This window comes from Balaenoptera physalus, assembly GCF_965194825.1.
Source record: "Balaenoptera physalus genome assembly, chromosome: 20".
NCBI classification, from domain to species: domain Eukaryota; kingdom Metazoa; phylum Chordata; class Mammalia; order Artiodactyla; family Balaenopteridae; genus Balaenoptera; species Balaenoptera physalus.
Window position 1 is genome coordinate 11,155,011 of NC_138901.1, and position 27,145 is coordinate 11,182,155.

General features: G+C 55.1%; 1 protein-coding gene across 4 annotated transcripts in view; it reads left to right on the forward strand.

The window, feature by feature from the left end:
* RPTOR (regulatory associated protein of MTOR complex 1) overlaps positions 1-27,145 on the forward strand; it is a 451,060-nt gene that overhangs the window by 16,043 nt on the left and 407,872 nt on the right. For 3 of the 4 annotated variants that reach the window (XM_082441503.1, XM_082441504.1, XM_082441505.1), the window contains exon 9: positions 563-621. In XM_082441503.1, the coding sequence (XP_082297629.1) occupies positions 563-621 (59 nt within the window). Of the gene's footprint in view, positions 1-562; positions 622-9,195; positions 10,052-27,145 lie in introns of those variants that run through there. The other variant, XM_082441509.1, reaches the window with a different exon arrangement.

Sequence of the window (27,145 nt, forward strand, 5' to 3'; positions counted from 1 at the left end):
TGGTCTCCACAGAAAGGGTGAGGGAGTCAGATGGTCCCGGTTCATGTCCTGGCTGTGCACCTGCTGTGTCGTTTACACTCTCAAACCTGTTTCCTCACCTGTGTGGTGTGCACGGTGATTCTCATCCCACTGTGCTGTGGTACAGTCACAGCCAGCAGTGGCTGGTTACTTAATCCTGACGGCACTTACCGTGAGACAGCCACTGTGATCACTTTGCCGATGAAGAGACTGAGACAGCGAGGTTGCCGTTGGCAGCTTGGACATCAGGCCCATCCTCTCCCACCCGGAGTCCTTGCAAGCACGGCGTTTCCTTTGTGCTCCCTTCTCCTCCAAGCCCGTGCTGGCCTGGGCCTGGCTAAGCTGCTTTGAGAACTGTGGGAAGGTGTGGCTGGGACCCCTGAACTCTCCCAGGGGTGGGGGCTGGCCGTCGGGATCTGCCTTGCCCTCTGGCCTGGGCTCTTGCACCCCTGAGGATCCAGGTCGGCGCAGCTTCCAGGGACCACCTGGGGATCGAGGGGGGGCTCTGACGTTTGATGCTGTCCTTTCTTGATGTCATTACCAGGAGCAAGAAGGCACAGAGGCCAAAGGCGTGCCCCCAGGGAGTCTCAGAAGAGCCCGCAGGTAAGGACAGGCTCCGCGAAGCCCACAGCAGAAACCCCAGGACACACCGGAAAGCCCCAGGCCCAGGTGCCCAGGGGCAGTAGGGCAAGGGCTGGGGCTGGCACCGAGCTGGATGCCAGGAAGACTCTTGGGCCGCCTGTGGCCCTGCTCCAGCTCGTCTGTAGGGACTGGGGGAGCGGCCCCCACATCAGGTGGGGCACCCTGGCCCGAGGACATGGGGACGCAGAAGGCACAGCCCTGCTCGCCCGGGAACCTGGAGAGAGCTCAGTGGAAGACAGAGCTCACATGGCAGAGCGCCAGGCCCACAGAGCACATGACGTTAATTTCTCAGGAGCACAGGAAGGGATTCAGAGTTCATAGGGGATTTTCTGGTGTTTTTTTGTTTTGTTCTGAAAGCGCCCAGGTGGGCTTACAGCTGCCAGACTGCACATACGTGCACACCTTCTCCTTGCCTATCTGCTCCTCTGCGTACGTGTGCCGCTTTCACTTTGTGTTCGTTTATAAACCAGCACGTCCCTCCCTGCCGACCAGCTACACCGAGCCGCTTCTGCCCTGGCCGGGGAGGGTCCAGACTGGGGTGGCTGCTGTCAGGCTTGGCCCCTGGCTGCCCAGCCGGTCTCCAGCCTGCCTGCTGCTGGGACGTGCAGGGCCAGGAGGAGGGGAGAAGAGCAGCGTCTGAGCCTGGAAAAGGCTGAGGGTGGGGGGACATGCAGGGGCAGTCTGGGCTGCAGGGGTGGGGTGCCAGACAGAGGGCCGGCACCCATACCCGAGGAGGTGGGTGTTGGGGGTCTGCTGTCCTGGCCACGGGCCCTGAGGACGGGCAGCCCACTGTGATCAAGTGCCAATGGCTCTCCCCTGTTCCTGTCAACCCGACGCACTCCCCCCCTGCCAGTCTCTTCACCCAGAGGCCGAGCCTCAAAACGCGTCTCCGCTGTGGGAGGGCAGCCCTGACTCTGGCCCCCTGCCTGGCCACTCCCCTTGGTGTGAGCTAGAGTCCCAGGGAGGCGCACGGCCCCACCCACAGCCCCTGGGTGCCTCCCAAGCAGCCCCAGTCCTCCACCTCCTCCCAGCTCACCCCCAGGTTCCCTAAGGATTCTGGAATCTTTGCTGAGTGGTGTGAAGAATCCTCGGAGGCCTTTCTTGCTGTTTATCCTGCCTCTCAGGAAGGAGCTGCCTGTCATGGTTTGACAGCCTGGGATGGAAGCCCAGGGAGGCCCCGGGTCGCAGCGCTCCTTCCACGCCCCGCTCTGGTTTCTCTCCTTTCATTCAGAATGAGAAGGGAGCTCTCCTCCAGGGCCTGGGCTCCTGGAAGAAGCAAAGGGGACAAGTAAGCAAGGCAGCCAGCTATTTGGGGTCAGCTGTCCGCCTTCCCCTCCCGCTTAACCCGTGCTCCCAAAACCCTTTGTAAGGCGGGGCCAGGGGCTGCCCCACATGGTAGTAGTAGCCCCTAGTCAGGACATTGCAATAGGAAGCGGGGCCATTCCAGGGCAGGGGGCTTCGGGGTACAGAGGGCCTACTGGGGCCAGGTGGGCTGCTGGGTGCCACCCACATGCTTATGGGCTCCACGGGATGGCCCACTGGGCTCAGCAGCTTCCGGCATGTTCCACAGGTACCTTCAAGGGGACTCCTTCAGGCAGGAAGGCCTATCCCAGGTTCTGATATGTGGTCCTCCCCAGATGTCCTCGCTGGCACATCTTTTTTCTCACCTCAGCTTCTACTGTCCACCCAATCCTGAGACTGAGAAACACCCTTGCTCTTCACAGCCGGTGGTACACAGGGAACCCCAGCTCACCCCACCCTCCCTAGCAGGCCCTGAGCCTTCTGCCCACTCACCCCGGGCTCTGGGATGCTGTGCCTGTGGCTTTAGAAGCTGCACCTCAGTGCCTGCGGCTTTTGGCTCCCCTGTGCCGGCAGTGCCCCAGCTCTCCCTGCCTCTGGACTGAGGCCCGGGTCTGTGTCCTGGGAGAGAAGGTGGAATGCGGTGTCTGATGGTGCTCCGAGAGGGACCGGTCCTCCCTCTCGGAACCTGTTTTCTCGCGGGGATACAAGCACCTGCTTAGTCCAGTTGGGGGAGTGAGTGTGAGGACCCACGTGGAGTCCCTGCCGGCGGTGGCACAGTCACTTCCCAGTTAATGAAGGATGGGGGGCGTCCAGCACCAGCTGGGCTCCACGCTGAGACATTAGTGGTCAGAGGCAGGGACAGCGTGGAGTCCCGTCTGAGGCGTGCAGGAGCACGGGGCCATGGCGAAACCATCTCCCTAAAATCCCTGATGGTCACTGGGCACAAACAGACCTGGGCAGGGTTCCACCGGGGGATCACAGCTGGACTAAGCACAGCCATAGTCCTGGGGGCTGTCCAAGGACAAGGGAAACAGTGGCACTTGCCTGGGGCCCCAGGCAGCTGCTGCCTCATTCACACCCCTGCTGAGTGCAAGGGTGCTGAGCCACCCCAGATGTGCCCCGAGTCTGGTGCCCAGGACTCTGTGCCAGGGTGGCCCTCAGGAGACTCAGTCCCAGCCTGCCACCCATGCAGGCCCTGCCTGGCGCTCCACAACCACTGCCCTCCTAACTTCTTCCAGGTCTCTCCCTGCCCAGAGTTCATCAGGACCAGGGGGTGGGGGGGACTTAGGAGTGCAGGATGGAAGCCAGGCAGAGCTGGCTGGGCCTGATGGCTTTGTACTGACTGGCCTTGGGCAAAGCTTCGGGCCTGTAATGGGGATCATACCTGTGCTGCCTCCCCGGACAGCTGCAGCCCTGTGTGGAGTGGCCGTGGCACAGAGCCTGGCACGCAGTCAGTCCTTGCAAAGAAAGTGACAAGGTTTGGAGAAGTGGGGCCCACAGGGGCCAAGGTTGATGGTCATCAGTCTGCAAGGCTGTGCTAACTGCACCAATGGGAAGGGAGAAACAGGAAGTAAAGGTCCTCATTTCCTACCGAGCTCCTCCCACCACCCCAAGCCACCAGAATGCAGGTCCCGCAAGGGCTTGGCAGGAAGGACTGTGACTCCCCGGCCCCAACTGCACCTTCCCCTTCAACGCCTGCCCCACGCACATGCCAACAGGAGAGCTTCCCCGGTGCCGGGAGGCTCAGGGTGATGTCCGCAGCAGCATCCCCTGGGGACCCATCTCTAAGACAGGCACAGAGATGGCCGAGACCTCCTAGTGGGGTGGGACTGGGGCTCTGCTTAAAGCCACTGCTTCCTCACTGACCAGAGGAGTCAAGTGGGCCCCCTAGGCTGAGGCATGGACTGCTGTGGGGACCCAGTCCCCTCCACTTCAGTGAGAAGCAGACAGAGCCTAAGATCAGTTTGCAGACAACTGAAAACCTGAGTGGTTTTTGTTTGTTTCAAGGTTAAAGTCATGTAACAAGTCACCATTTTAACATCTTTAAGTGTACTGTTAATTAGCTTTTAGTATATTCAGAATCTTGTGCAGGCACACCACTATCTAGTTCCAGAACTTTTTCATCCCGTATCCATTAGCAGTCACTCTCCTCCCCCCCTCCCCCCCCCAACCCCAGCCCCTGGCAACCACTAATGGGCTTCCTGTTTCTGTGGACTTGCCGATTCTGGGTACCTCATAGGAATGGAGTCACACAAAGTATGTGACCTTTATGTCTGGCGTCTCTCCTTAGCATGATGTTTTCAAGGTTCATCTGTGTTGTAACATGGATCAGTACTTTTTTTTATGGCCAAATAATATTCTGTTGTATGGATAGGCCACATTTTGTTTATCCATTCATCTACTGATGAATATTTGGGTTATTTGGGGCTATGATGAATAATACTGCTATGCGAATCGACGTACAAGTTTTTGTGTGAACTTAACGTTTTTAGTTCTCTTGGGAGTGGAATTTCATGATAACTCTCTGTGTAACTCTTTGAGGAATAGCCATACTATTTTCCTACTGTTTTCCGCGGTGGCTGCACCTTTTTACAACCCCACCAGCAACACAGGGTTCTAAGTTCTCCACATCCTCACCAACACTTGTGATTATCTGTCTTTTTGATTCTGGCTATGCTAGTGTATGTGAAATGGTATCTCATTGTGGTTTTGATTTGTATTCCCCTAATGGCTAATGATCTTGAGCCCCTTTTCATGTGCGTATTGGCTATTTGTATGTCTTCCTGGGAGAAATGTCCACTCAAATTCTTTGCTGTTTTTAAAATTGGGTTGTTTGTCTTTCTGTCATTGAGCTGTACGAGTTCTTTATATGTCCTGGGTACCAGACCCATTTCAGTTATATAATTTACAAATAGGTTCTCCCATTTTGTGGGTTGTCTTTTCATTTTCTTGATAACGTCCTTTGAATGAAAGTTTTAAAATTTGATGAAATCCAGTTTATCTGTTTTTCACTTGTTGCCTGTGCTTTTGGTGTCATAACGAAGAAACCATTGCCGAATCTGATGTCACAAAGATTTCCTCCTATGTTTTCTTCTAAGAGTTTAATAGTTTCAGCTCTTACATTTAGATCTTTGACGCATTTTGAGATAATTTTTGTATATGGATATTTGGGTCTCTTGCAATTCCATATGAATTTTAGAACCAGCTTGTCCATTTCTGCCCCCAAAAAAGGCAGTTGGAATTTTGATAGTGATTGCACTGATCAATTTGTAGAGCATTGCTGTCTTTTTTTTCTTTAGTAAGTTATTTTTTTAAATAAATTCATTTTATTTATTTATTTTTGGCTGCTTTGGGTCTTCGTTGCTGCACGCGGGCTTCTCTCTAGTTGCAGCGAGCGGGGGCTACTCTTCGTTGCAGTGCGTGGGCTTCTCATTGCAGTGGCTTCTCTTGTTGCAGAGCACAGGCTCTAGGCGCGTGGGCTTCAGTAGTTGTGGCACGCAGGCTCAGTAGTTGTGGCTCATGGGCTCTGGAGCACAGGCTTAGTAGTTGTGGCGCACAGGCTTAGTTGCTCCGTGGCATGTGGGATCATCCCGGACCAGGGCTCTAATTTCTTTCAACGATGTTTTGTAATTTTCATTGTACACGCCCTGTACTTCCTTTGGTAAAATTTATTACTGAGTATTTTATTCTGTTTGATGCTATTGTAAATGGAATTGTTTTATTCATTTTATTTTTGGATTGTTCATTGCTAGTGTATAAAAATACAATTGATTTTTGTATCTTATATCTGGCAACTTTGCTGTATTCATTTATTAGCTCTAATTGTGTGTGTGTGTGTGTGTTCTTTAAGGGTTTTATATATCAGATCATGTCTTATGTGAATATAGTTTTACTTTTATTTCTTCCTTTCCAATCTGAATACCTTTTATATCTTGTTCTTGCCTGGTTGTCCTGGCTGGAACCTCCAGTGCAATGTTGAATGGAAGTAGGGAGAGTAGACGTCCTTGTCTGGTGCCTGATCTTAGGGGGAAAGCTTCACCAGAGTATGACGTTAGCTGTGGGTTTTCCATAGATGCCCTTGATCAGGTTGAGGAAGATCCTTCTGTTCCTAGTTTCTCTGTGTTTTTATCATGAAAGGGTGTTGGATTTATCAAATGCTTTTTCTGCACCTATTGAAATGATCATTTTCCTTCATTCTGTTAATGTGGTGTGTTATATTGATTGACTTTCATATTTTGAACCACTCTTGAATTTATGGAATAAATCCTTCTCGGTCATGGTATATAATCCTTTTACTAAGCTGCTGAATTTGATTTGCTGGTATTTTGTTGAGGATTTTTACATCTATATTCATAAGGTATACTGGTCTGTACTTTTCTTGTGATGTCTTTGTCTGGCTTTGATATGAGGGTAGTACTGGCTTCATAGAATAGTTAGGAAGTGTTCCCTCCTCTGAGAAGGATTGGTGTTGATTCTTGTTAAACCTTTGGTAAAATCACCTGTGAAGCCAGCTGGCTCTGTGCTTATCTTTGTTGGGAGGGGTTTTGATTACTGATTCACTCTCTTTATTTGTTATAGGTCTATGAAGATTTTCTATTTCTTCAATCAGTTGGTAGTTTGTGTGTTTCTAGGAATTTGTCCATTTCATCCAGATTATCTAATGTGTTGGCCTACAATTGTTTGTGATATTTTCTTTCTATTTCTATAAAGTTGGTAGTAGTGTCTCCACTTTGCTTATTGACTTTAGTGGGTTAGTCTGGCTGTGAGTGGTTTTTCTAAGGAGCCCTCTCCCCACCCCCAAGATGCTACTGTTAGTGCCCCTGGCTTGAGTGGGGAGTGGGAGGGCAGAGTCCCCTGCAAGATTCAGAGGGTCAAGACTCAACCTACCTCTGCTTTCAAGGGTTTCCAGCTCTTCCCACAAGCCCCAAAGGGTGTAAATCCCACCCCATCAGAAACTAATTATGGCCCCAATAAATCCTGGGCCTGACCTCAGGGGGGGAGTAGGGTTCCAGGAGAACCAGTTGGAGGATAGCAGAGACATTGTATAACCCTGGGTGGGCTGAGTGGTGGGGGTTAAGCCTGGCATGGAAGGCTTGTGGGCAGAGGTGGGGGCGTCTGAACCTTAAAGGGACGAGAGTTTCAGCTACAGCCTGATGGAAGAGAATCTGCAGCAGTGCGTGGTGCCATTGGCCCCTTGGCCCTGTCTACTGGCTACACCAAGGCCGTATCAGAGACAAGATGAAGAGGTAGAGCATGTCAGCAGCTTGCTGGGACCCCTGGCTCACCCCAGGGTGGTGGGTGTGGCTATAGCCCTGAGCATCTCGGAGGGATGGACCATGCTGAGAGTTCATGTGGAGGGGTTGGGGAGGCTCTGGGAGTGCAGAAGCAACTAGAAGGGGCTGAGGTGGTGCCTGGGGACCTACTGGCTGGGGTCATTCATGGGAGAGCGGGAAAGCAGTGGGACTGGGAATGGGGAGGGGGCTTTGGGGTGGCATGTCCTGCCCACCTCTATCCCCCACCCCCAGAGGCTCTACCCTGCAGAAGGCTACACAGGAGCCCTAAGTGCAGTGGTGTCTGGCCTTCTTCTCACAGAACCTTAAAAATAGGGCCGAGATGATATCCATCTTCGCAGATCACAGCCCACCCCAGAACCAAGAATAAATCTCGAAACACTCAATAATTCAAGTTGGATCCAAATAGATTTTTCTGTTAGCCTGGCAGCCTCTGTGCCCCTTCCCTGCGTCCCCAGGGGCTGAGCCTGAGAGGCTCCCACGAGGTGGTGGGCTGGCCTGACCATTGCAGGTCACACCCAGGCCCCTCAGGACACCCGCCTCCAGGACCCCAGTCTGCCCACGCTCCCCTCACCTGGAGGAGTCAGGAATGGAGGACACCCAGGGCTGGGAGTCCTTTATGATCAGGTCAAGGAGGAGGCCCAGCCATGTTCCTAGCTGTCCCAAGGATACCTCCCTTGCCCCCCTACTTTCTGATCACAGGCATTGGCCTGTTTGAGCTTGGGTCTGAGCCAGGCTTCTTGGCCCCTTTGACCACACCTCCCCTCCCCTCCTAGGCTCCTGGGGTCTCAACTTTGCAAGGCTCAAGGGCCAGCCTGGGCTCCAGGGGAGCAAATCCCCCCACTTAGGCCCCAGTCACTGGTGCACACACACCCCTCAGGGTCTGCATTCCTGCCTCCTCCTGGAAGGGTCCCTAAAGGGGCTTCACCTGGGGCTCTGTGGCCTGGCGTGAACAGCTGGGGCAAGGAAGCAGGGCCCAGGTTCCCGCCCAAGGCCTCTGCATTTGCTGGGGGTGGGGGGGTCCTCATTGGCCTGGCCCACCCACCGCAGGTTTGGCCCAGCCCCAGCAGTCCCTGTTGCACTGCCCTGGCCAGGCCTGAGTGGAGTTTTACCAAATTATTAATTAAAGGCACAGGCATGCGGCAGCTCTGACATCCAAATGAATAACACACTGGGTAATTAGGAGAGGTGTCAGGGAAATGATGGAGCATGGCCCGCTATCCCCAATTCACCTCCCTGGGAAGCAGGAGCAACTTCTCCGTTTCCTGCCACGATGGGCGGTACTGGAGGCGGGGTAGGGAGTGCAGGCCAGAGGGGCCAGGGCACAGCTGTTGCCTGTGGACAGGGCTGGGTCCTCCCCGGTCTGGTTGCTCTCCACCCAACCGGGAGAAGACCTGGGAACAGGGCGCAGAAGGCGGGAGGTGGGCTAATGGAAGAAGGATGCGGTCCCAAGACAGATAGGCAAGCCGACCTGGAGCGACTCAGAGAGAAAGAGAGAGACTGGGGGAGACCGCTGGAGGCCCGTGGCGGGGCAGGGGAGGAAGGATCCAGACCCGACTCCAGCACACTGGGGGTCCTGCCCTGGAAGAAGAGACGGCTCCCTAGGCCCTTCCTTGGGGCTGCAGGGGCCTGATAGAGAGCTGGGAGTAGAGAGCAGGCTGGAGTAGTTTTGTCTTTTAGTTACTTAAATTGCACTGGTGTTTTTTTTTTTTTTAATCAAGGTTATAAACGTACATAGTTTAAATAGTCAAATAGTTCTATAAGACTTGTAACGAAAACCCAGTAGCTCCTTATTCACCCACCCCTCTCCTCTCCTGACTTCCCCTGCTCAGAGGCAAAATTTTGTTATTTTAGTTTTCTTTGGTGTGGGGGTTTTTCATATTTACTTCTAAATAACATGCTAATGCTGCCTTTCTTTTTTTTCTTTTTCTGTTTTTTTTAGATTTAGAAATTATCCATTGACTTTCTGCCATGGAGGTTGAGAGTTTGTTCCTTCTCACGTAGCCTCTCATACACTTTCCTTCCACCCATCTTCTCATTTTCATTGAATCAGAATTCAATGTCTGTGTTATTCTTTCTTTGCACATACTGTTCATAGCTGAGTAATGTAATGTAATTACATCTCCTTTTTTGTACAACCTCTTGTTTTTCCTGCACGTGATAATTGCCTCATGTTTTGGATTTGGTTTATTTTCTGTGTATCCATTACTTATTCCCAAACCCTGCAATGAAATATAAATCTCTTTTTGGTATGTTCAAAGCATCAGGCCATCTTGAATTTATTTTTTTCTCAGAGCCTGTGGTAGCCAGCTTCCAAGATGGCCTCCTGGGGCTGGTGTAGCCCTATGGCCACACTGAACCAGGTCCGTCTGTATGACCAATGGAGGTGCATAAGTGAGGGTGTGTCATTTCTGATACTAGGCCTAAAATACATTGGGACTTTTGTCTTGATGGTGCCCCCTCCCTCTCTCTCCCCCCTCATCATTCACTTTGAGAGAAGTCAGCTGCTGTGTTGTAAACTGCTCTGTGAAGTCCACGTGGCAGAGAACTGAGCCCACCTGCCAGTCACCATGTGAGGGAGCCATCTTGGAAGTGCACCCTCCAGCCCTGCTCAAGCCTTCAGATGCCCCCAGCCCTGGCTGTCATCTGACTGCAACCTCATGAGAGACTCTGGGACAGAACCAGCTAGCCAGTCTGCTTCCAGGTTCCTATCCCTCAGAAACTGTGAGATAATAGACCTTTGTTCTGGAATAATATTTTTATGCAGCAAAACATAACTAATACAGAGCCACTCCTCCATACCCACCTGTCCTGGTTGCCTTGTATACGTGATTCACATCCATCACCAGGGACCTCTCTCCACCCTCATTTTGCTCCGGCTCCTTGTTAAAATGGTATGCGTCATCTAGTGTCTTCTTGAGAACTACAACCGCACCCTAGCCCCACCGTAGAAACTGGGGAGACCTTGGAAAGGGGCTTTTTTAAGTACCCAGAAGAGTCCTTGTTTCTAAGGCACAAGGACACCACGACGTCTTTCAGGAGTCTGTCAGTAACCTCAAGATGGGCCACATTGTCCTGTCTCTCCCAGGTGGGTGGGAAATCTGTTCCCTCCTCTGGGCCTGCAGCGCTGTGTGGGGCAAGGCCACCGCTGTCCACGGTGCTGAACTCAACGCCGTCATGTTGGCCTCGGGTGCCAGCCCCAGATGCTGGGTGGCCTCGGCTCTAGCTTTCCTCCTCTTCCACCCAGATCCCCTCTGTCCAGGCCTCACCTTTCTGCACTAGGCTGTCTTCCTGCTCAGGGCTCCTTCTCGCTCTTGTAAGCAGACCCCACATGGGCTCTGCAGACAGGCTTGAATCCTGAAGTAAGATCCTGTAGGTGCTTGAGCTGAGAACTCTCCAAATTACATGTGACAGAAGCAAACTTAAACCACCTTAAGCAAATAATAGGGGCTTGTTAGTTCACTCCAGGGCAGAGCTGGCTGTGAGTGGCCTGGCTGCAACATACGTCTGCCCTCTCCCTCTGTGCCGTTCCCAGGGGGCCTCCCCTCTGGGTGCTGGCTGGCTGGCAGCAGCCCCAGCTTACTTTCTCCCCTGTGGTGTTCCCAGGCAAAGTGCAGCCTCTATCCTAAAGGCTCCATCCAAAGCCCCAGGCCCTGGGTTCTGGATGGACTGTTACCACTGCTTAATGTTATCACTGTGGCTGGAGGGGAGGGGGGACCATGTGTGCCTGGGGCCGGGGAGTGGAGTCAGCCACAGCATCTCACGGAGGGGCGTTCCTCAGTGGGCAGAGCACTGTCACCAGAAGAAGGCACACCTGGTTGGGGAAACTGAGGGGAGGGGACCCCAGGCTCTCTGAGGATGCTCTGTTCCCAAGGCCCTAAGAAAGCACCGTCTCTTCCCAGCAGTGCCCCATCTTGTCTCCGGGCAATTCTCTTCCCATACCAGCAGGGAATGGCATGATTAAGACTCCATTATTAACTTGCCAATCTTATTTCTGGGGCACAGATGCTGACGGCTTAGGGGACCCAGTTGGCATATAACGAGGTCTCTGTGACAAATTACTTGGGTGTCAATTAACTATCTAGAGAAATGTCAAGCGGGATCTGTCATGCTGGTGGTGAGGGGCAGCCAATTAACCCGGAGTGGTTAATCCAATCCACGCAATCGCCTGCCTCAGCCTCCGGCAGGGCTGGGAATGAGGAAAAAGGCCTAGGGTGTGGGGTAGGCGGGGCCTGGCCTCCATCTCCCTGGGACACACTTCTGCAGTCACACTGGGGTGCTCAGCACATGGCTCTTGCCTTGCCGCCTGACTGTCCATTCTTTCATTCATTCCACAGCCACCTGCTGGGGCAGGCCTGAACTGGTCACTGCTGGTCAGGGGGTGGGACAGTGCTGGGGAAGGACAAATGTGCAGACAGGTGTCCATGACTTGCGTGGTCTCCACAGGATCCAATATGGATAAGAGTATCCTCAGGGAAGGGTAAACTCTAAAGGGGTGAGGGCAGGGCAGGGAGGTGAAGGAGGAGTGGCCAGGTCCCGGGTGGCAGTCAGGTGGAGGGCACCCAGGACAGTGCAGACACAGAACAGTACCCCAGTCCCAGTGCTCGGAGCCTTTGGCAATCAACTGGCAGACCTGAGCACAATCCAGCTACCCGACTCTGAGCCATAGGACTTGGAGACGGTTTCTTCAAACTTTTCTAAACCTGTTTTCTCACCTGTAAAATGGGGCTAAAAGCCCCCAGTTCCCAGGAGTGTTGTGAGAGCGAATGGGGCCCTGTGTAGACATGCCTGGCCCAGCACAGGTGCTGGCTGAATTTGCATCCCCCTCCTCCTCCCTGCAGGTGAAGCCTTGGTCCCCAGCTCACTAGTGGGAGGCTCGGAGCACGTGCGGGGAGAGGCACAGGATGAGGCATGCAGCCTGGGAGGAGAAGGGCATCCTGGAGGGGGTGGTGTGGGCTGGCCAGCGGGCCCACAGGCAGACACGAAGCTGAGGGGCAGGGTTCAGGGACTCTGGCTACCCCACACGGTCACACCATGCCATTTGGGTTTTGCTTGTTTTCAGGAAAGCACACTGGTCACCTGGAGGTGGGTCCCTCTGGTGAGGACCAGTGACCATGCTCTGATCCCACCCTCTTCCCATGCCTCTGCCCGCACCATCCCCCCACCTGGCCTGCCCCTCTGGTAGTGGTGACCCCCCCCCACCCCACCCTGTGGTAGCCCCCACCCCATGTCTGCTCGGCAGGTGATTGGCAGCTGCCACTTCCCAGCCCCCCAGCTACAGCGCCTCATGCTTATTCATGACACTGACATATGGCACCTCCGTGGGGGGGGGGGATCGGAGGGAGCTGCCAATTGTGAGAGTGCAGCGTGTCCCCATTCGAGCCCTGCTGAAGGAAAACAAACGCAAGATGTGAGGGGAGCAGAGGCGGCCTGGGGGCGTGCGTGTGTGTGCGTGTGCTTGCCTGCACCGCGGGGGCGCTGGGAGGAGGGGAGGAAAACAAAGGGTGAAGGTGGGGGAGAAAGGGAGGCTGCAGGGCTTGGAAGTGAGCTTTGTTTGTCATGGCTTCTGCCGTCTCAGTTAACAGGTTCCTCAGAGGCCAAGCTGTCCATCCCTCTGCCCCAGGCAGGCTGGCTCACACCAGCCTAAGACCCCTTTCACCTCGCTCCCCCTCACCTCTCACATGGGACACTGGGCTAGAGGCCGTGAACAAGATAAGGGCTCAGCAGCCAGCAGCCCCATTTGCAGATCGTTGAAATGTTCTAATTCTTTCTAGAATCAGGCAAATTTAGCTAATGTCAAGCCAGAGTCCATAGGGCTCCAGACTTAGCCAATTTATTTTCCTGTTTTTATTGAGGAAGAGTATGTGCACCACCCCCCAGCAGTTCCCCTCCCCCAGGCTGGGCTGGCCCTCCAGTGCTCTGCTGGCCACCCACGGGCTACAAAGCTCTGTTCCTTGGCTGGGGAGGGCAGAGCAGAGACCAAGGCCGAGCTCTCGGGGTCCTCAGCCAGCCCCTCCTCCTGGACCCAGGGCTGGAGGCTGCTACCATGGAAACGAGGCTCTTTGCCAACTGGCCACGTGCATCCTGGAAACAGTAGGTGAGTCCAGGAGTCAGTGGGTCCAGGAACTGTGACCACCTCCCAGGAGGCCCAGCCCTAGGGTCCCTTGACCCTGCTCTGCCATCTACCCCCATTGGTTGTAAGAACTCAGGAGAGAGAGAGAAGCTTGCTGAGGGAGCCTGGGATGAGGCTGGGGCCAAGAGGGAGTGAGGAGCCCCATGAGGCCCAGCCGAGGGTCCCACACTTGTACAGGAGCTGGATGCTCTGAACCCTCTTCCACAAGCCTTCACACGCGCTTCGTGCAGTGGCTGACCCTGTGGGGTCTGTCCATGGAGTCCACCAATCCCCTCACTTTAGGCCTTCCCCAGGGAGTCAGGGAGCTGGAGAAGCCTGTCCCCCAAGGGTGCAGCCTGCTAGAGAGCTGCCCATCCAGCAACTCCCTCCCGGGACACTCTGATTCCGGCCTCGGACACCCTGGTCCCCAGCCCTGGTAGGCTGTCTGGGTGTCCTGACCCACTCCTGGCCCAGCCTTGGATGAGGGGCCCCTGCCCCAGCCAAGTGTCACGTGAGCCCTGCGCTGGGCTGGCATGCTCTCGTCCGGCAGGCGCAGGGCCGCTGCGCTTCAGGCACCGCTGTACATAGAGGCATCTGCTGTTCACTGTCTCCGGGCAGATGGGCTGCCAGTGAGCTAAGTGTGTGCGGGGGAAGGGGTGCCATAGGAACCCCTTCCCGCGGTAGCATGGGGGCGGGAGAGGCAGGCGCCTGCCTAGGGAGAGCGGGGAGCACACAGGAGGGAGGGGCTAGGATCGCATGGGCTCCCCGTTTGGGGTGAGGCCTGTGGTGCTGGTTCCTGGGCAAGGAAATCCCAGCAGGACCGCCGAGGGGAAGGGAAGCGTGGAAGCACTGGCCGAGGCAGGGATCCCCCTGTCACCACCGGCTGGCTGGCCTTGGGCAGGTCCCTTTCCTCTCAGGCCCTGAGGGCATGAGTTTGGATTGTCTTCAGGATGCCTTCCAGTTCCTAAACCCTGAGCTTCGGCAGGATGGGGGCAGCCTGCCATCTGAGGGACCTCCTGCGTGGCAGGGGAGGCGGGGACGACACACCAGCACAGTCTGCTGTGGCTCCTAGAGAGGTTAGGGTAGCGCTGTGTGTCAGGTGAGGTCACTCTGCAGAGTGGGACTCAGCGCCGGCTGTTGCAGCCCTGCGTGGCCGCAGCGGGAACCACGCAGTGTGGGTCCCGGCAGGTGATGGGGGCAGGATGCCGGCTGAGGTGGGAGCCCTGCCCTGATACAGACCTGGCTGCCCCAAAGCCCAGCCTGCTGGACCTGGACCTGGGGCCCATGAAGGGGGAAGTGTGGGAAAGTCGACAAGGAAACAGCCCAAGACCACCGACAGCCTCGGAAACGCACCCATGGGGCAGCAGGAGGGCCTAGGGCAGGGGTGGGGGAGGTCCACTGGGCAAACCCCAGAATCCTGCTCTGGGAAAACCTAAAGGCTCCTCATTCATAATGATGGTGAGCAGAGCCACTGGGGCCTGGCTCAGCACCCCCTCGTGTGCCAGATGCCACCCTGAGCACTTGGCACCGTGGCCTTCAGTAATCGGCCCAGTAGCGGGGGAAGCAGCCATTACCCCACTAGACAGGGGTGGAGACTGAGGCTTAGAAAGATTACGTGGCTGGCAGAGGCCTGTGGGCCAGTTGGTGGCTGAGCTGGGAATGGAGCCCGAGGCCAGCTGGCTGCACAGCCCTGATGGTCAGCTCGACCCCCTGGGCACCCTGCTGCTAGGTGCCTTGACCCTCCACAGCTCCAGAAGCCCAGGGGAGAGTGCCAGGTGCCTGGTGTCCCCTCCTCCTTCCTCCGTCCCTGGGAGGCCCCCACCCCACCCCTGCAGCCGCCTCCACCCGCCTGGCTGCAGTGTGACTCAGCTCAGCTGTTCCTCAGCCACTCTGCTGGCTGGTGCTTGCCTTTCTTCTTCTTTTCCAACATGTGACATTGCCACTGTGCTGTGGCACAGTGACTGCCTCTGCCCAGGACTGTCCGTGGTGGCCCCAGCTTGAGGTGGCCAAGGTGGCCAGGTGGCCGGGCCTCACTCCCAGACTCTGGTCATGGGCAGAGAGACTGTCACCTCCAGAGCGGGCACAGTCCTCACCTTAGTTCCGCCTGACTCGGGCACAGTGCCAGGGGACACCTGTCCAAAGTCACCCTTCGCAGCTGCCTCAAGGACCTGTGTCCTTGACATTGTAGGTTGGGCATCAAGAGGCCAGAAACCCTTCTAGGGAGGGTAACCCGGAGGGGATGGCCAGAGCCCCACTTTTCAAGAAAGGGGTAAGAAATGGAGAGATGTGTCCTGGAGAAGACTGGGGCAGGGGCATTGCCCATTGCCAAGGCGGGGGGTGAGGGGGTGAGTTACACGAAGAAGGAAGGGCTTTCCCTCAATGAAGGAAGACTCCCTGATACTTGGGACTGTCAGTGGAATTCGCTGTTTTGTTAGGTGGTGAATTCCCTGTTCATAGGAAGATTGAAGCTGTGACATGGACAGGATTCTTCATGGGGTTGAGCCCAGTGTGGTGGAGTTGGTGGGAAGAGCATTAAAAGCTGGCGTTAGACATTTCGGGTTTGAGTCTCAGGTTTGTGTAAACTCAGGCAAGTCATTAAACCTCTCAGAGCCTCAGTCTCCTCTTCTGTAAAATGGGATTAGTATCTCCTTCACAGGCAGTAGTGAGGATCCCGGGAGACAGTGTAGGATAAAGGGCAGTGTAAACTGCAGAGTGCACACAGATGTTTTTATATTCTGGTTCTGACCCATGCATCTTGCATCTTGAAGGTTCTCCATCTCTGAGAGCATTTTCTGCCAAGGATGGGAATGAGCCCCATCAGAAGAAATGGCCCAAACTCCAACAGAGAATTTGGGGAAGAGGAAAGGAAGCGCTTTGGGAGGTGGGAAGTCAAAAGATGAAGGGATTGTGGGACCCACCCTTCCCCTTGGGCAGGAGGGGCAGGGCAGCTTCTCCTGCCTCCTGGACTTGGAGATCTTGGGGGTCTGAGGTGCAGGGGGGCCTGCGAGCCCTCAAGGAGATGGGGTGTTCATGATGCCTGGCCTTGGGGAAAACACAATGATGGGGATACGGGAGGTGGTGGGAAGCTCTGTCTGGGCAGCCACAAGCTAACTTGGGGTTTGAGTAGCAAAAGGAGATTCGACAGCCCCATGGATGCTGGGCTGGGGCAGCTGGTTTCTCCTGCCCGAACGTCCCTTTGCACCTCACCTCTTCCTCTTCTCCCTTGCTCCCTTCTCAGTGCCCATTTCTCATGCCTCTTGGAGTGGTTGAATGGCTGGGTGCCCAAAGATGGAATCCTAGAACCTCAGAACGTGACCATACTTAGAATAGAGTCTTTGCAGATATAACCAAGTTCAAGATTTTGAGATGAGATCATCCTGGATTAGAGTGGGTCCTAAATCCAGTGTCAGGTGTCAGAAGAGAAAAGCAGAGGGAGATTTGAGACTTAGACCCAAGAGACGACCGTGTGAAGTTGGAGGCAGAGACTGGAGTGGTGCGCCCACCAGCCAAGGAACACTAAAGATGGCCAGCAGCCACTGGAGGCTGGGAGAGAGGCCTGGGACAGTTTCTCCCTCAGATTGCAGCAGCTGCTGGGAGTTTGGGCTCTGTGAACTAAAAGGGGTTCTGGGGTGGCTGCTACCTTGCTGGTGTTCTCTGGCTCCCTTGCAGTTAGAGTGGGGGAATGTGACCTGGGCTCCGCCAACCAAGATTCACCTGAACAGACTGACTCAGAAGCAGCCAACACCAGAAAGCAGATCCCCCCGCATCTCTTTTCTAGCAGTGGTGGGGGTGGAAGGTCCTGGCTTCTGGGCAGCAGTGCCCTATCACGCGTGGGCTGCTGGGTCTGTGCCCAGTGGTGGAGGCCGTGTGGTTGGGGCCTTGCTCCTGGGCGTGTGGCCACTGAGCAGAAACTTTCTTTGCCATTAAGCTAGCCAAAGTGTGTCCTGCTGGTTGTGAGCGGTATAAGGGGTAAGGAGACCTCTGTCCATGGGGCAGGGAGTTCATGCCCCGGAGAGAAGCTCCTAGAAGCCCTTCTCCTGCTAATCCTGGCTGGATGAGAGCCGAACTCTGCCCCAGGGACTGTGGGAGTGGAGCTGGCCGAGAGGTCCACGGGGATCAGGAGGAGGAAACACAGCCTGGGCTGGAAGCACCGCGGTCAGGACAAGGTGGCCCCCACTTTCCCCACAGCTTTTCCCTGGGCCTGGCACCCACTCTCCCCCCTCCATCCCTCCTCAGGGCCCCTGTCTTCCCTCCCTCTGTCCTCCTTCTCTCCCCTACACCCTTCTTGGAAATGAAGTCATCTAGAAAAATAATCAAAAAATAGAAAGGAAAAAAAAAAAGCTAAGAAAATGGGATTTTTTTCCCCTTCAAACATTTGGTAAGACACCTCCCACACGGATGAGTGTCCACCGGGGCCTGTTTTTGTCCGAGGGAGACTCGGGCTTGAACGCCTTGGGTGGTGTAAGCCAGGTGGGCCTCCCGACTCCCCACCGTGGGGGTCCGCGCTGGGCCTCTTCCTGCAGACCGGCCAGGGTCAGCCCCTGAAGCCTGAGACCCCAGGTGATGCCTTCAGCAGAAGGCCCACGAGCCCCCTGAGGCAGAGGCAGGGTGGGGAGAGAGGACAGGAGGGTTCAAGTTCAGGGGGGAATATTAGCTCCTAAGTGAGGTCTCTGCCTCCAGTCTCTCCCGTCTTCCCACCAGCCCACGCCTCGCCTTGCTGCAGAGTTCTCGTTTGTTTATTTATAATTTAAACTCAGCCTGCTTCTAAGAAGGCTCAAGGCACTTGCTAAAAAGCTGCTTCCGCGAGCTGGGTCGCGCTCCCTCAGCCTTGGGCTCAAAGACCATGGACACTATCCCGTTGCTCAGCCTGACTCCCAGGGCCCCCCGGCCCTGGCCCCCATGGCAGCCTGTCCCACCACCCGGTGTGCACCCGGCTTTCAGACACACCCTTCCAGGGCAGCTTGCTGGGGTGACCGGGCCTGGGGTGCCTCCTCCCATCTTGGAACCAGCCCCTTCCTCCCTGGCCCCTGTGGAGGGACCTGGGGACGTCTGTACCTCTCTTCTGCCCCTCGGCCATCTGTTCTGTCACAGTCACCTGGTACAGGCTGCTCCTTTTGCCCCCAGCTGGACTCGCCCGGCCCTTGAAGGGGTGTGACCGAGTCATGTCACTGTTGACAACGATGGATGATACGGTGGTGAAGGAGGGGGCTCCCCTCTGCGTCTGGAATGGCATTAGGCCTGCGGTGCCATGTCTCTCGGGCATAGGTTCCCACGGTTGATGTAAAGGAAGGGAAGGGCCTGTGGGGGAAGGCTCGGCAGGGGAGCGCCTGCAGAGGAGGGCAGGGGTCACCCTGATGGTTTCGTCTGAACCGCAGGTAGAAGCCAAAGATGCCATTTTCTCATTTCTTCAGGATCCAGTGACCAAGTGCGACTCCATCCACCAGGGAGGGGCAGGGCACCCACCACAGTGAGGACCCACATGGCTGCACTTGGCGTCCTCATTCGGAACTTCCCAGCCCAGCTGGGCCTCAGGACTTCTTGCTTCCTGCAGGAGGGTCACCTTGATCCTGGGTCTCCCTTCCCTCAGCCTTGCATCTTTGGGCTCACTTTTCCATCTCGTGGCAAAACAAGCAAGCGTTGGCACTGCCCCGGCTCCTTCTCAGATCCATGCCATCCCGGGCCAGATAAGGGGCTTACCAGGACAACTGGCAAACAGCACTTCATTTCTCCAATCCCCAGTTCCTCCTCTGTAAAACGGAGCTAATGACGCCGACCTCAGCCCTGCAAACAAGATAAAGCCCACTGAGCACACATTTGCTTCCTTCCCCTCTAAGAGCCTCAGTTTTCCCATCTGTAAAATGAAGCCCTCTCTCAGGTTGTAGACCCAACTCCTGCAGAGCAGGCTGGATGCCTCTGCCAGCTGGAGGGCGCATCGTGGGCAAGGGGCAGGGGCTGCCCTCCTCTCCTACTATTTACAGATTCAAGATCCCACTGGCCTGGCATCATCACTTGTAACCAGTGTCCCTCCCTCCCTCCACCTGAGCAGACACCGCCTGGCAGAAGGATCCCTGACAAGGAGGGCCCTCAGGGGTTGCCCTCAGTAAGCCTCAGTGGAAAGGGCAATGCCAGGCGGGCCATGCCAGGAATGCTCGGCCACTTGGCGATCACAGTAGAGTACGGCCTTCCCGTGGTTCCGGCTCTCCTCCTTGCCACTGCGTTCCATGGGGCCACAGATGCCCTGGCTGCGGGGGCTGAGGCAGACCAGATGTCCATTCCAGGCCACCATGCCCCATGCCAGAAGGACAGTGCAGCATGGCCCCGTGCTGACACAGCCCTGGAACCCTAGACTTTGGAGCTGAGAGGGAGGCAGGAGCAGGAGGGCGGGTGGAGAGGAGCCGGGTGGCTCCTCTCCTGAAGGAAACGCCTTTGAGCCACAGACCGGCCCAGGAGCATCTGGCTGCCGGGGTGGCCTGTGCCCTGCTCCCCACAAGGCTGGCGGCATATGGCTGCCCTGGCTCACCCAAGCCACACACCATGCAAAGAGCTCCTCTCCCAGTGCCCACACCCACAGGGAAGCCAGTTGTCTGGACACTTGGATGCAATTCTGGGCAGCCCTGGATGCTTGTCTGGCTTCCCGCTTGAGAAGCAGCATTGGGCCCTGGGAAGAGCACAGCCTTCTCAGCCACAAAGAGCTGGATCCCAGGAATCGCATCAGCACAGAGCAGACAACCAGTGATTGTCGTCCACAGTGCACACTTCACGCCAGAAGGGCCTCCAGGGACCACCGGGAGGAATTCCAGAGGCCCCACTCTGGACGCTGAGCCCACCCTCCTTACACTGTGCCTCACACGCCCGGCCTCAGCACTGCCCTCCGCATGGTGGTAATCACTCTCCTCTGTCCCACCAGACTGAGAGCCTTGAGGGCAGCACCAGACTTTCTCACCCAGTTCACCCAGCAGAGTGCCAGGCACGTGGGAGGGGCTGCCGGCACCAGCCAGCGACATCTGGAGCCCAGAGGATTCTGAGCTGAGGATGACGGTGTTTGGAGGATAGGGCTCCCTGAGATGCCTTGGGCCTCCTGCAGGAATGGGAGGCTACTCTTTGGGAGTGAGATATTGAAAGTAAGGCACTTGGCATGTGGGCAGTCAGCCAGTCCTGGCCGGTTCTCCTTCCAGAGAGGGTGACCCAAGGGATTCACCACCCTTCTTGGGAAGGAAAAGAAGACCCCTCTTCCACCTGCTCAGTCCACAACACTTACTGAGTACCTGCTCTGGTCTAACAAGACAAACGCTTGGCCATGGAGCTTTCAGACGACATATAACTACATTATCAACTCTTTTGGATGGTGATAAGACCTACGGAGAAAAATCAAGGCAGGGAGTATGGGGAATATGGGGTGTAACTTTAAGCAGGTGGGTCACCTCACTAAAGAGGCGAGCATCCTGTTAACGTCTTGGGGAGGCGTGTCCCAGGCAGAAGGACCAGCAAGTCCAAAGGTGGGGTGGGGGAAGGGGCGGGGTATGAAGCAAGGTCAGTCAAGAGTCAAGCAGTCAGCGAGGCTGAAGTGGGGGAGCAGGGAGGGGGAGGCAAACGGGACAGGGCCTTGACTCTCTTGAGGGAAGCAGGGCACCACAAGATGACACGGACTGAAGGGCGGAGCTGGGAGACCCGGCGAGAAGTTGGGCAGTATTCTAGGCGACTAAAGGTGGCCCAGACCAGGGTGGTCGCAGCGGAGGAGGGAGAAGGTTCCTGTTCTGGGCACGTTTCGGTGGCACAGCCAGCAGGGTCGGCTACCACATGGTAAGCGAGAGTAGAGTCCAGGTGGCAGCCTAGGCCGGAAACTCTGCCCCACGTTCCCTTGGCCCGCGCCGACCGGAATCCACGGGGCCGAGCTCTCGCGGGAGCACCTCCCGGGCCCCGCCTCTGCGCTCCGCCAATCGCCGCGCGCCCGAGGGCGTTGCCGTGGCAACCCCGCCCGGCGTCTGGGTCCCGAGGTTCTGTCCCAGAGCGTGGCCTCCGGGCCTCGGTACCCAGGTCCACGTGTGGTCTGGGTGCCGCCGTTCCCGCGCTCGGGGTCACGGGCGTCCTCCTCCCCAGGGCGCCCTCTCAGGAGGGTTCGGGGGCAGGAGACCGCAGAAAGCCCAGTCGACCCTTTTAACGTTGTCCGAACATTTTACACCCACTGTCCCGGAAGTTGAGCCAAGGCCGACACCCACGCCTCCTGGAGGGCTACCCCGCCTCCCTCGGACACCACCCACCCCGGAACATGCTCGCCGCCCCTTGCGCCCCCGTTTCCTCGCGGAGGAGCGGGTCGTAGGGAGAGAATGCCCCTAGGCTGCAGACTCTCTGAGGACGGGGACCCCGGCCCAACGCATCGATTGTCTAAGGAAGGAGGAATGAAAGCACGAGTATGAAGTAGTGTGAACTTGAGAGGGAGTCGTTGTTTTAGGTTCACCCAGAAATCCAACTCAAAGGAAAGTTACTGCAACTGGGGAAGAGCACAGTTGGCTGGAGAATTTGGTTTAAATATAAATAAATAAAATTTAAATTACATAACCAACACGTTTGGTGTAAAACACGAAAGTATAAAAATCCTTGATCCCATCGCAAGATAAACCACTGTTGACACTTCAGAATATTTTCTTCTAGTCTTTTTTTCTCAATATATTGCATACACATTTTTTTTCAGATAAAATTTATGCATGTGCTGCAGTGCCCCATGGACCCTTATGTGTGAATGGGAATGGAGGCTCCTGATGTGACTGAAGGGTTTTCCCTCCCCAGTATCCCAGTTTCTCCCCCAACACACAAACAACACTCAAGGGCACACACATGTGCACTGATGCAGCTGATACCAGTGTAGCTTCTAGTTCCCAGAACCCCACCTTCCAAATGCAGAGGGGGTCCTGGGGGTGACAGCAAGCTCTCCATGCTCCATGTTTGTTTCTGCAGTCCCAAGTTCTCTCCACCTTCTTCTAGGTTAGGGGCGCTGCGGTGGGAGACAGGGTCAAGATGAGGCTTGAGGAACCCACCAATCCAGGTGAGGGAGGGAAATTCAAGCAAGCAGGCCTAACAGAGGGCTCCACCTTCCAGGCATGAGAGGGTCCTGGGAGAAAGAGGAGAAACAGCCGGGTCAGATGGGGAGGCAGCAAGGGGCCCAATACAAACACTTTGCCTCTGCCCTCCCTGGGGACCGCTGGGCATGCCGTTGGACCAATAACCAAAGGAGGACCACACACACACACACACACACACAACACATGGTTTCACCGGACAAGGGGACACATTGTAGCCTGGCACCTTGGAAGAAGCCCCCCAGCTAGCCCACCCTCCCGGGCACAAGTTGGAAGCAATGTGTATATGCACTGGGGCAGGGGAGGTGGATAAACCTCCTCATCTGAGCTCCCTTCCTAAGCTGGGGGCCAGTTATTCACAAGTCTGACCCCTTAGCCCTCCTGGCTGAGCACACACAGGGTCATGGGAATGACATCACCATCCATCCAGACTGAAACATCAGACATCTGTGTAGAACCTTATGTCCTTGGCTTCTTGGCACCTGCAGGTGTGGATTGATTTTGTCTTTTCCACAAAGTCTTTTTTTTATTTTCCTTTGGCCGCTCTTTAGTTCCCCAACCAGGGATCAACCCAGGCCCTTGATAGTGGAAGTGTGGAGTCTTAACCGATGGACCGCCGGGGAATTCCCTGCACAAACTCTGTCTTAAAGGGTGTCTTGAATGTGGTGGCCCCCCTGCTCAGAAAGGGGGTGGGTAGGTGCCTCTGCACTGTCCACTAGAATGCTTGTCTCCCTGGCTGCCTAGAGCTGATGCAAACAGCCCTGTGTAGCTCACTGCAGCTGAATTCTTATCTCAGAAGCTCCTTAGAAAGTGGTTCTGGGACACAAGGGCCATCCGTGTGCTCTCATCCTCCCTTCTTCCTGCGCTGGAGACAGAAGGAGCTACCTCCCCCACCGAGTAGCCACAGGGAACGCTGCTCCAGATGCGCTCCAGACAGAGCCTCCTGATGGGTCTTCCAGAACATTTCTTTTGAAAATCGCGGCACACATCTCTGCTTAAAACCATCCAGTGGCTTCCCGTATGATTCAGAGTAAAACCCACAGTTCTTTCCATGGTGTACGAAGTGTCAGTTACCTTCCATCCAAGGACCCCCAGGAACACAACTGCAGTGGAATGGAGTGATGGCAACAGCACACCGTGGGGAGCTGGGGTGTGTGTCCGTAGGAGGTGTTAGGAAGGACTCTGGAGACGGGCTTGTGCTGGGGAAACTGGGGCTGGGGTAGAGGCCGTCAGGAAGCAGGGTTGATGCCACAATTGGGTATCTTAATAATTTGTGTCTAGAAGGCAGGAGAACAGAGCAAAGCTTAGGCTGAAATTGGTAAATCCATGCCAATCAGCAAGGAAAGGGGACCAGGGCCCATTTTTAGGTCTGGACAGTGTCCACGTTCTGTGTTCAGATATGACTGCAGAGGCCTCTTGTCTCTGTCTCCATCCATCTCAGTCACAGAGTGGCTGTGTCTGATGACAGTGACATTGGTTGTTGTTGGTTTTTTTAAGATTTATTTATTTATTATTTATTTATTTAATTTATTTTTGGCTGCGTCGGGTGTTAGTTGCAGCACGTGGGATCTTCGTTGCTGCGCATGGGCTTCTCTCTAGTTGTGGCATGCAGGTTTTCTCTTCTCTAGTTGTGACGCGCAGGCCCCAGGGCTCGTGAGATCTGTAGTTGTGGCGCGCAGGTTCCAGAGTGTGTGGGCTCTGTACTTTGCAGCGCGCAGGCTCTCTATTTTAGGCGTGCGAGCTCAGTAGTTGTGACGTGAGGGCTTAGTTGCCCCGCGGCATGTGACATTTAGTTCCCTGACCAGGGATCGAACCTGCATCCCCTGCATTGTAAGGCGGATTATTTACCACTGGACCACCAGGGAAGTCCCGACAGTGACACTGTTGAGCCATGCAATTGTCTGCACAACACCGAGGCCAGGTGTTTTTCTCCTTCTCAAGCCCCTGTGTGACCTGACCAGCCCCCCAACCCCTGCCCGCCTCCAGCTCTGTGCTTTCCTGCCATGTCGCTGCCCCTTCAGGCCCTCTGCCCGGTCCCTCTGCCCAGGAACCCTTCCCTGCCCCACCTCACTCTCTGTCCCTTTATCCTGCTTTGAGCTCTCACCATTGCCTTCCCTTCTGCTAAGGGAATCCTCCATCCTCTGGTCCCTCCTCATCTCTTGCTCATCTCCCCAGGCCGCCACCAAATCCACAGCAGGGAGAGTCTGGTCACACGCCAGGGTGTCACAGTACTGGGGGCAGGGGATGGTTCTCGGGGGCAGCTCTTGTCCTCCCAAAGCACTCAGGCATTTTCCGGGGTTGGTGACCCCACTCTGTGCTGCCGTCTCTGCTGCAGCACTTAGAGACCCAAGCTGGCTGTGGTGGATGTGTGACGTGCAGAGGCAGTTTTGACCAGATGGCTTCTCAGCCTCCCCTTTCTACTGCCAGATGCCAAGGGGTCAACAGTCTGGTGACCCTGAGCCCTAAAGAGCAGAGAAACTGGAGCTCGGAGGCTCTGCCCGAAGCCGGTCTGGCTCTTTCTGCTGGCGGCATAGACCCCACGCTAGCCAGGGTCGGCTCCTGATGTTCCCAGCCCTCCAGCCTTGGGGCCTCCCATTCCTTTGCTCTTAAAACAGAAGGACGTTAGCCCCTCCATTCATTTCTTGGGCTGCCATAATAGGATACCACAGACAGGGGAGCTTCAGACAATAGAAATGTATTCCCTCACAGTCTGGAAGCCAGAAGTCTGAAATCACGGTGTCAGCAGGTTGGTTCCTTCTGGAGGCTCTGAGAGAGAATCTGTTCCAGGCCCCTCCCCAGCTTCTGGTGGCTGCTGGCGATCCTTGGCATCCCTTGGCTAGTAGACACATCATCCAATCTCTGCTCTGTCTTCACATGACCTTCTCCCTGTGTCCCTGTGTCTTTGATCAAATTTCCCAATCTTTGAGTTAGGGCCCCCTCTAATCCAGTAGGATTGCATCTTAACTTGATCACACCTGCAAAGACCCTATTTCCAAATAAGGTCACATTCACAGGTTCTGGGTGGATGTGAATTTTGGGGGGACACTACTCACCCCAGTACAGCCCCCATCCATATAAGGTGGAAAACCCAGAGTCCCATGAGGATCCCCACGTTTCTCTGGGTCATCTGCCTTCACGTTCCCTGCTTCTGCTGCGCACTCGATGCGGGGGGGGTCTACGCTGGACACCACCCAACTTCTTGGTTTGTGCAAAGCATCGTTCACATGGGCCCTTCTGGGAGCAGACGTTCACCGGTGTTTGGGGTGACGGAGCAACTCATTACAGATGACAACACAGGCATTTCTGGCCAATTGGGCTTTCCCCCTTTGGCCTTTCTCCACCCCGTCACGTCTTTTCTCTCCCCAGTTCTCTGTTCTGCAGATTCTCACCTCTTCTCTCCCAGGATGTCTGTGAAAACCACAGTCCCTTTTGCTGCTGTGCAAGCAGCTCCCTTCACCTTTTCCTTCCTGCCTCGACCCCTGCAGGCAGGGGAGAGGGTGAGTTCCCCTTCCAGACTAACAAAAGCCATTGGTGTATTTTCCTAAACTGAGTCAAGCCAGCCTGTGTCATGTACCAGCTCCCCTGGTGCATGAAAGCAGTTGGTTCTTATTTCAAAGAGCGTTTCTGGTTTTTTTCTTCTTTCTACATCTGCACTAACATTCTGTGATTCTTAGAGAACCAGAATTCTGAAGAGTAAAGCCCAGAGCCAAGAATGTTCAATCCAGAAGGGGCTTCTAGGAGGAAGGAAACAGACACGACCTCTGCCCACTGGGGTTCTGGGTTGGGGAGACTCGGAGCTGTGCAGACCAACTGAGCGCGGCTGGCACTGCCAAGGGAACACAGGTGCAATGAGACAGGATCGCAAGGAGGACTAATTTACACCGGGCAGGGGATCAAAGATGAGTAGGATTTAGTCTAGCAAATTATTTCTTGGATATGACACCAAAAACACAGTGCAGAGGCGGCTTTGACCAAAAAATAGCTAAGTTGGACTTCATCAAAATAAAAAACTTTTGTGTGTCAAAGGGTACTACTGAGAGAGTGAAAAGACAACCCACAGTATGGGAGAAAATATTCACAAGTTATATATCCAATAAGGGATTGATATCCAGAATATATAAAGAACTTCTATAACTCAACAACAAAAAACCAAGCACCCAATTTTAAAATGGCCAAAGGGTTCAAAAGGACATTTTGCAAAAGAAGATACACAAATGGCCATAAGCACATGAAAATCAGTATATCAGGGACTTCCCTGGTGGCGCAGTGGTTAAGAATCCACCTGCCAATGCAGGGGACACGGGTTCGAGCCCTGGCCCGGGAAGATCCCACATGCCGCGGAGCAACTAAGCCCATGTGCCACAATTACTGAGCCTGTGTTCTAGAGCCCGCAAGCCACAACTACTGAGCCCATGTGCCACAACTACTGCAGCCCGCATGCCTAGAGCCTGTGCTCTACAGCAAAGAGAAGCCACCGCAATGAGAAGCCCGCGCACCGCAACGAAGAGTACCCCCACTCACCGCAACTAGAGAAAGCCCACGCACAACAACGAAGACCCAACACAGCCAAAAAATAAATAAATAAATTTATTTTTAAAAATCAGTATATCACTAACATTTTGTGATATCACTAATCATTAGGGAAATGCAAATCAAACCCATGTAAGATAGCATCTCACACTCATTAGGGTGGCTACCATCGAGTA